This window comes from Oryzias latipes, chromosome 18 (assembly GCF_053564925.1).
Source record: "Oryzias latipes strain Hd-rR chromosome 18, Olatipes_Hd-rR_3.1".
In the NCBI taxonomy this organism is placed as follows: Eukaryota; Metazoa; Chordata; class Actinopteri; order Beloniformes; family Adrianichthyidae; genus Oryzias; species Oryzias latipes.
Window position 1 is genome coordinate 15,960,014 of NC_136254.1, and position 9,987 is coordinate 15,970,000.

Genomic DNA, 9,987 nt, shown 5'->3' on the forward strand with positions numbered 1-9,987 from the left:
TAAAAAAGGGTCAAAATAGGTATCCACAGAGTTTAATTCATAAGAATTGAAGGCATAAAGGGTCTAAAAGGTGCATTCTGCAGATTCCTTATATCCACACAAACTGACCTTAGCTCTGAGAGGAAAGACTAGACTATAAAATCTTTTTAAGATGGGTCAAAGTTTGGCATGTAAAGCTTTTTATGAGATTGTGAGACTTGATCCTTAGTCACAGCTGCCCTTACGGCTACATACATGCAGTGAAAAATGGGCAAATCTGAGACCCGCAGAAAATATCAAGGGCGTAGACCACTCTGTGAGCACATAGGGGCCAAAATGTTCATGAATATTTTTACTACGGGCATGCTGCAGTCGAAGGATCGTAGTGAACACTTAAACAACACATGAGGGTTAAGTAGGTGAGACGCTGGCATGTTGTACGGATTATTTATTTTTTTAGCCCCCCAAAACCCTAAGCACTGCACAAGGGGCCTGTTAGTGCTGTTCAAGTGGTAAGTGCGCGCTCCTTGTGAGCTCCTTGTATGTTGTGCGCTCCAGCCTGGCTGTTAGAAATAAGGAAATCAAACAATCAGAGTGTCGTTTGTGTCAGCATTCTAAAGGCGTACTGCAGGCACTTGCGTATCACCTGCACAGCCTGTGCATTCAACATTTGTGTGCTGTCAATAAGGGGGCAGTACGTGCACTTTACTAGTGACTAGAGTGTGGCGTAAAGACACCGGATGACAGCATCACTTTTAAGTCATAAGTATGTGTGTGTAACTTCTATTAGTTCTACGAATACTTCACAATACCAATACCACATGCATAACAATGTAACTTTCCATTTTTATTATATCTCTTGAGGTGGCCATTCGAGCCTCAAGGTAACTGCAAGACACACCTGCGCTCCCCTTAAGATCTGTCCGCTTCTGTCGATGACCCTATGACCCTCCATGGGCCGGAATAATCCAAAAACCTGCTGTACCTACAGTATATGGGTCACCCCCTGTTCAGGTGTGACTAAGGCTTTAACTAGGGTCCAGAATAGAGGGTCTGTGATTGTTTTTTTTTTTGTGTGGAATTGAGATAAAATAGGACTAAAGAGTCCAGCGTAGATTTGTAAACATGTTTATGGGTGTATAGGAAAAATATCTTCCTTTTAATCTGTGGATACGGCTGTTTTTATAATAGGCTGTTTAGACTTCATCACTGCCGCTAGTGTGATCAGAATACTGATAGAAGCTGGATGTCATTCAAACATACACACACGCACTCATGTTCTCACTCACACACTCTGTGTGAAAGTGTGTGTCTGTTTGTGTGTGTTATGTCTGACATGGTTTAGAAAATACACTTTTTTTACACATTATCCCAATATATGCTTTTATTTTGGCAGCCCAAGTTTTGGGTTGGTTGAGACATCTACATAAATACGTTTAACACGTTATTCTTGTTTTCTTGCAAACTGAAGGTGATGCAGCACCCCAGCGAAGGTGCCCAGGTTCTGGGGCTCCACAGCCAGCTGAAAGACGCCTCCGTGCCCGTGGCTGAGATTAGAGTGTACTCCTTGAGCAGCCAGCCCATCGACCACGAGGGACCCAAGGCCAAGATGTCTGGTGCGTGCGTTTACAACCATCGCTCATTGCTCTTTTCCTTACACTGGTCCTTACTGTCTTTTACCCTGGATTTATTTAGACCGTTCCCCAGACATCGACAACTACTCCGAGGAGGATGAAGAAAGCTACTCGTCAGAACAGGAAGGCAGCGACGACCCCATTCATGGACAGGTGCGGTTTGGACTTTTCCACCTCAAGTTGGTCTGCCCAGCCAGCTACTGGGTGCTCCCCTGCTTCCATAAAAAAATAATTGGGATTATTTTGATGTGACAAAATAGAAAGAAACCACAGAAAGATGGATTTCCTTTATTTTTCTTTGCTTGTTTGTTTAAAGCTCCCCGTTTAATTGCTGCAAGCTTCAGCAGGGTGTTTGCGATTTCTTTATTGTGTCAGACTCTCTTTTGCATGATGTGCAAGAGATTGAAAAGAGTGAACACACAACAGAACTACCAGGTTGTCATTCATCTTTTGGCAAATCCCTTCAGGGATTGCCACAGCGAATCAACTTTCACTGATTTGCACAGGTGGTTTGGCAGAGATTTCTGCTATTCCTGACACAACCCTGTATTTTATCTGACTTGGGTCCCCTTGTGGCTACATATTTAGGTAGTAGTGCAAAGGGTCTTGCCCAATGACCCACACTGTATGAAGTTCATTGCGCCCCTGGGAATCAAACCTTCATTTCCCTTGTGCCAGACCTCCAATGAGCCATCCAGCCGTGATGATGTGCCAGGTGCACAATGAAAAAACTACAAACAGCCTATTCCAGCTACAGATAGGCAAAGGTGGGGTACACCCTAGACAAGTGGCCAGTTTGTCGCTGCGCCACACAATTACGCACACTCAAATTCACACCCAAAACCTTAGTCACATGGACCTGTACAGGAGATGACCTGCAATGGTAGAGAGGTGCAGCCGCAGTGAAGTGCAGGTGTGTCTTGCTCTTGCTCTTGTTGCTAACGTGTGACCCCCCTTAAGGGACATCCTGAAAATAGAATGTACCGTTGTTGTGCATGTGGTAAATGTATCGTGAAGTAATTGTCAGGATTACTTTACGATACACAAGGGTCATTTGGACTGTAATTTAAATTATGTTGACTCTGTTTTAAATTAAACTTTTGCAGTGAATTGGAAATTATCTATTTCGTTGTTTTGTTCATTTATAGCAAGTTATATCGTTATCGCAATATTGATCACTAATATCTCAAATCACGAGTTTTCCCTCATACCGTGCAGCCCTACTCTTCTCTCATTGGTTAGGTATTACAAGGGTAGGGCAAAACTTTTTACTGGTACTTTGGTCCGGCTGAGGAATACTGCAGGGCGGTTACTTAAAGACGGCTATGAAGGTACTGACAAGTGTTTATGAAATATAGATTCTCTGTAAAACAGTTAAAGAAGCAATGTGTATCACATTATGCATTGTTTTAATGAGCTTGCATTCATCCGATCACATTTTATTGAGTTACTGTGTCTCATCATTGTGGCGTTGTTTAGGATGATGCCACGTAACGACACACAGAAAAGCATGTAAAACGTGTTTTCAGCAGTGTTTAAAAAAAACTTCTACATTCCGACTCTTTTTACATCACGTGACGACTAGCTAAGGTGGTCGTTTTGTTTCAGTTGTTCCGTTTCGAGAAGGATTGTATTCAGACTTAGAGTGAACCAAAGCTCGGTTCAATTGGAAACAAATTGAGACCACCTCAAAACATGGGTCCAAGAGGGGTTCCTGGTCTTGGACAAGGGTGCGCTTGGGTGTGTTCAGACTAAAAAATTTGCTGCGGATTATCGGAGGAAACGAACTCTGGTTCAATTTAAGCAGACCAAATGTGTCCAATCTGAATACACCCTTGGAGTCGCCGATAAACTTATGAAGCAAAACCCACACATGCACAAGGAGTATGTTCAAACTCCACAAAGAACCCAGCTATGATTTGAACCAGGGCCTTCTTGGTGTGACCACTACACCACGATGCACCCCCTTCACACACACACACACACATTTAGGCTCAATAAAAGTAAAAAAGATAATTTTTTTGAGTAAATTCCATTAAATTTTTTATTTGAAGAAAACCTGATGACATTATCAAATTAATCCAGCATTTCTACTAAGAGTTGGACCAGATGTTAACCTGCTGTTAATATGAAGCCAAATAAATAAAGGTTTAAAATCAGGACTGTTGCAAGATAAGTGTGAATTTAATTCAATTTCATTTCTACAGCCCAATATTACAACAATAGTCTTCTCAATGGGCTTCATACCATTAATTGTATAAGAACATGAAATCACTCATAAAATATACTAGGTAATGGCTAAACAGACTAAACTAAACGGGGCATCTGTGCTCTTAGACCCTCCTCGGTAAAAAAAAAAAATCCTAGAAAAAACAAAAACAGAAAACGATTTCCAGAAAGAAAAAGAAGAAACTTCAGGAATGTCCACATGAAGGAGGGATCCTCTCCCTTGTCCGACTCTACAACTACATGTTTGACTAGTGTTTCTATTTTTTTTCTATTTTTGTAAAACAAAATTTTTTCTCTGCACACATAGATTAGTTGCGTGCATATTAAAAGTGTAAAATTTTACTTTTTATGAAAACAATATATATAATAAAGTCTTTTATCTACAGCGAGGTCAATAAGTATTTGATCACCCTGTGATTTAGCAAGTTCTCCCACTTAGAAAACATGGAGGTGCGTAAAATGTTCATCATAGGTGCATTTCCACAGTGAGAGACAGAATCTGAAGAAACATCCAGAAATCACGTTGTACGATTTTTTTAAACAATTTATTTGTATATTACTGTGACAAATAAGTATTTGATCACTTGATTATCAGATAGATTTCCGACCGGCAAAGATCTGCTGCTCTGCTTTTAAATAGTCCAACTCCACTCTGCTCATGATTCTGAATTAGTGGCACCTGTTTGAGGTCGTTAGCTTGCATAAAGGCACCTGTGCACCCCACAATCAGTCAGAAGTCTAACTACCAACATGGGCAAAACCAAAGAGCTGTCAAAAGACACAAGAGACAAAATTGTAGACCTTCACAAAGCTGGAAGTGGGTACGGGGCAATTGCCAAGCAGCTTGGTGAGAAACGAACAACTGTTGGAGCAATTGTCAGAAAATGGAAGAGGCTAATGATGACTGTCAATGTCCTTCGGACTGAGGTCCCTCGCAAGCTCTCACCTCGTGGGGTATCGATGATGCTAAGGAAGGTGAAGAATCAGCCCGGGACTACACGGGAGGAGCTGGTCAATGAGCTGAAGCACACAGCCAAGGAAACCAAGGAGTGGCTCCGTAAGAAGCATATCAAGGTTCTGGAGGGGCCTAGCCAGTCTCCAGACCTAAATCCAATAGAGAATCTTTGGAGGGAGCTGAAACTCCGTGTTGCTCAGTGACAGCCCCGAACCCTGACAGATCTAGAGAGGATCTGTATGGAGGAGTGGGCCAAAATCCCTGCTGCAGTGGTTAGAAACCTAGTGAAGAACTACAGGAACCATTTGACCTCTGTAATATTTAACAAAGGCTTCTGTACCAAATATTAAAGTTGATTAACTCAAGTGATCAAATACTTATTTATCACAGTAATATACAAATAAATTGTTTAAAAAGTCGTACAACTTTTCTGAATGTTTCTTCAGATTCTGTCTCTCACTGTGGAAATGCACCTATGATGAAAATTTTAGACCCCTCCATGTTTTCTAAGTGGGAGAACTTGCTAAATCACTGGGTGATCAAATACTTATTGACCTCACTGTATGTAAAGCAACTGTGTATGAAAATGAAATGTTTTAAAAATTAAACAAAAACTTTCAGAATTCTACTTCTATCTTTCCGTTTTCTGTCTCCTTTAGTATCTGTATGACGAAGAAGATGAGGTAAGGAAGAAGAAGCCGAGACGTAAGCTCCCTTCCAACGCGGCAATCACCCGAGTAAGAATAAAGCAAAGCCTCGTCTCATCAGTCCATGCATCTTTCTCCCTGTCCCGCTGTCCTCCGTCTGTGTTTGTTGACTCCTGATTTAATTTGTGGCTAACCTCTTCCTTGCAGAAGCCCTCACACATCAATTTCATTTGACTGCACCCCACAAACCTCCCCTTGGTCTGCCTCCTCACTGAGCCTTTGCTCTCTCGTCAGCTCTGCCTTCTCGTGTCGATCGCACTGATTCTGTTTTCTCCCTCTGCCTCTCCAAATGTCTAACTCACATAAACGAGTCACTGCAAGCACCTGCAGCGAACCTCACACACAAATGCTCCACTGATACCGGAACCAGACTGCAGATGATTGATCAAATCAGTGTATCTGCAAGAAAGAAATACTGTGCAACGATAAAACCCCTCAAAGGATACAGAATTCTGCCAACTAATCATTACACAGTGATGTGTGAACAGAGGTTAAGCCCTTATAAATACCCCCGCTGTGGGAAGTGTGTGGTTTCTTACTGCCTAATGTGGTTAAAAGTCCTAGCATTGCGAACAGCATCATCAACTGACTTAGAAAAACAAATTGCTTAAGATGCTAATTATGTATACTATGTTAGTTATGCTAATGTGGCTAAAAGTGCTAACATTGCAATCAGCATCATCAACTCACTGCAAGACAACTCAGAAAAACGCATTGCTTCAGATGATCATACTGTTAAGAGCTACATGTGATAAGTTGATAGAAATTCCAATTTTTTTCTGTTGATTTTATCTCCATAGCAACCATTTTATGCTTTGGTTGCCTGGGGATAATGAACAGTTCGATGTCAGTTTCAGACGAATTAGCAACAGAGATTTTTTGCTAGCAATGCCCACATTCCTTATATGTTCGTATCCGATGTATTTCGATTTGTTCAGTTCTAGCCATTAATACATCCATTAAATCTTCACAGTATTCCGTTGAAAAATGTATGAATGATAGGAGTACGCCACTTTTGCAAGCTTGCCATGCGCACGCCGTTCAAAATCTATAACTTTTAATTGCAACATTTTTTCCAGTTTTTGTCTATTAATACCTGAAAAGTTATAAGACGATTGATAAAAATCCCAATGACGAGTTTTTGTTTGTAGCTGGTACTGAAGGTGCTTTTTTTTGTAAATTTAAGATGGCATTGACTCCTGAGGTCAAAGGAAGACCAAACTGAAACTCCAGAGGTGGTTGTAGACTTAAGCTAGCTGCATGTGTGGGGAATTTCGAGTAAATCGCTGGAAAAAAAGTTCATTTTCCCATAATGTGGAAAACATAAAAATTGCAAAATCACAGATTTTGGCACAAAATGAGTCTGACTGCTAAAGGGTGTAAATAGGTCTCTTTTATACAGATAACCAGTTCAGATAGGTCATATTAATACAGGTAACATGTGGAGGATAGAAGAACTTCTTGAAGAAGTAACAGGTCTGTGAGGAACATACTTATTGCTGCTGTGTACCTATTTTCTGCAGCATTATGCAAATAAATTCTTTAAAAATTAAAATACAATTTCCTGGATTCATTTTTTTACATTTAGCCTCTCACAGTTGTTCTGTTCCTGTGATGAACATTACAGACCAAACTCATCTTTTAAGTGTAACATTTGCAGAATCTGTGATTTACAGACTTTTTTCTCTAATGTATATCAGTTTTCATGCTAATATTTATGTAAAAATGAAATTTTGTTTTACTTTTTTTTTCTTTTAATTTCCTTGAAAAGGCTGACGTGCAGTATGTCACTGACACTTGCTTGCAGGCTTTCTAGTGTCGCATGTAAATGTGCAGCTTTCTGTCTTTCAGCTGATTGTTAATGCTCTCCAAGGACTCTCAAGTGTCAGCTTCAGCAGCTGCTTTCATCCCTAAAAGCACAGAGCAAACTTCTGCTGAGTGTCTAACCTGCACTTAACAGCAGGCAGCAAAGATGATAAAATTCACCCACAGAAGCCAAAAAAGGAGAACATTTATGCATTTATTTTAAATAACTTTTTTTTTTTTTTTTACCAAAATACGGTTTTTGAACAATGAAAAAACTCCATTAAATCAGTCCTCATTAGCATTCTGTATAAACTTTGTTTTCCTTTTTCAGTGGCTTCAGATGAATAAAAAAAAGCTTTGAAGTTATTCCTGCAAAGCTTTTTTTATGGGAGAGATGTCCGCTTTTTATGGCATCAGTAACTCTTGTGTTCACACTTGATCCACTTTAATAACAAATCCTAAAACTGTCATATTAAAAATCCTTTTTCCTTGCTAAAAAAATTGGATTTTTCCCTCTTTTTTTCTTCATCCTGTTCCTCTAAGTGATCAAAGGCCAAGCCTGTCCTCGTGGGAAGATCCTTACTTTTTCTGAGCTGTACTCATCATCTTGTGTTTTGTTTGTTTCCACAGCAACCCAACATCAAACAGAAGTTTGTTGCCCTTCTGAAAAGGTTTAAAGTCACAGATGAGGTCAGTCGCTTTCCCTCTTCTTTCACAGTTGACCTTAAATGGGACATTTGAAGTGTCTGCTGTTTTGGAATCATTTTTTTTGCTTACTAGCTGGGGTGGCAGGTAACATCCAAAGTCTACCAGCCAAATTACATTTCTACTAGCCAAACATTTCTCTGGAAAAATCATATATATGTTTGAAAGCAAATCAGGTATATTCCTTTTATTTATAAAGTTTAAGTTGATGATTAATCTCTCAACAATAAGAACTAAGCCATAAATAATAATTGAAAGTGTTTTCTTATGTCAGGTTTAATAACATTACAGAAATGTAATACTTAAAAAAAGACACTTTTGATCTCTAACCTTTTTATGAACATATACCTTTCTTTGAAGCATCGACTTACTTTATCTACAAGTAAGATGTTCGGGAAGTATTTAATATTGACCAATATGAACAGCTTATTTTTTTACGAGTCAATCCAGACGACAATATTGGGTACAGAGGAGCAAAGTCTGTGGGTGACCTGCTGGATGCTCACGTCGTGGGTTTGGTCAACTTTGTGGCTTGCAGTCTGTTTTCAATATAGTTTTTTATATTTTTATTATTATTTTAAAATAATTTTTTATGTTTTTTATGGAAATGTATTGCATTCAATAAGAAAAAAAGACTACCTTTTTTTACTGAAACAAATATGCATTAAATCCTTATATCAATAAGGATTAACTAGTGATAAACAATAAAAAAATAATTTAAAGTTTGCTTTTTGACAAAAATGTCATGCAGAGAAAAAAACTGCATATATTGAAAAACAATCTGTTTTACAGGCAGCAGGTGTATTTAGTTTGATTTCTTTCCTTTTCACACCCTAGTGTTTTATAAAGCTACTTTTATGCCTGAAAAAACCCTTCATAAACCAGATTTAATATACAGTGCTCAGCATAAATGAGTACACCTCACTTCATTTGTCAGAAAACCTTTATTCCCTTTTCAGAATCAACATTTTCTGTGAAATTCTATACTACAAAACACACCTACAAAGGTGGGCCATTGACTGGAAGAAGATATGCTAATTTGTACACAAAAAAGGGATTTTCCTAACAAATTAATTCAAGCCCATGTTGCAAAAAGGAGTACACCCCAGTCATAGTCTTAGGAGAAAAGCCAAACTTCAGACTACAAAATTCTAATTAACAGGCATTCAACCACAGATGAGTCTAATGAGTCATTTAAGAGCTGTCCAGCACACAAGTGACTATAAAAGTGCATTCCTTAACAAATAAAAGCCCTTCCCAATTCATGGTGTCAGAAATGGCTCCCCATGGAAAAGAAATGCCACAAAATCTGAGAATGGAAATCATTTCCTTTCACAAAAAAGATGAGGGCTACAAGGAGATCAGCAAAGGTTTACATATCAGTCCAAATACTATAGCAAAAGTGATACAAAAATGTAAGAAACTGAAGTGACTGTTCCTGTGACACCATACGGCGCACACTGCAGGGAAACAGCATGCATGGTTATCGTCCACGAAGGAAGCCTCTCCGAAAGCCCAAGCACAAAAAACATGCCTAGAATTAGCCTGGGCCCATGCTGAAAAAGATTAAGACTACTGGGACTCAATACTTTGTAGTGATGAGACAAAGATCACTGTTTTTGGAACTAATGGTTTTAAAACTGTATGGCATCGCAAGGCTGAGGATTTAAAAAAAAAACATGGTGCCTACAGGGAAACATGGTGGTGGCAGTGTCCTTATGTGGGGCTGCATGAATGCTACTGGTGTGGGGGAGTTGCATTTCATTGATGGTATCATGAATAAACAATGCACTGCTCTATACTGAAAGAGAAGATGCTGCCATCACTTCATGCACTTTGTCATCAATCACTTTTCCAACACAACAATGATCCAGAACACACTTCTAAAGCTATTGTTGCATTTTCACTTTTTTCTCTAAATTTCCCGCATAATCTTATTCTCAGCCATTTTGTTTTCTCATCTTTTATTTTT

The 9,987-nt window shown here is 39.1% G+C and overlaps 1 protein-coding gene across 2 annotated transcripts in view; it reads left to right on the forward strand.

The window, feature by feature from the left end:
* The window catches only part of pacs1b (phosphofurin acidic cluster sorting protein 1b), a 91,327-nt gene that overhangs the window by 63,248 nt on the left and 18,092 nt on the right, over positions 1-9,987 (forward strand). For both annotated transcript variants that reach the window (XM_023965820.2, XM_023965821.2), the window contains exons 5-8: positions 1,451-1,595; positions 1,675-1,766; positions 5,457-5,534; positions 7,941-8,000. In XM_023965820.2, the coding sequence (XP_023821588.1) occupies positions 1,451-1,595; positions 1,675-1,766; positions 5,457-5,534; positions 7,941-8,000 (375 nt within the window). The remainder of the gene's footprint in view (positions 1-1,450; positions 1,596-1,674; positions 1,767-5,456; positions 5,535-7,940; positions 8,001-9,987) is intronic.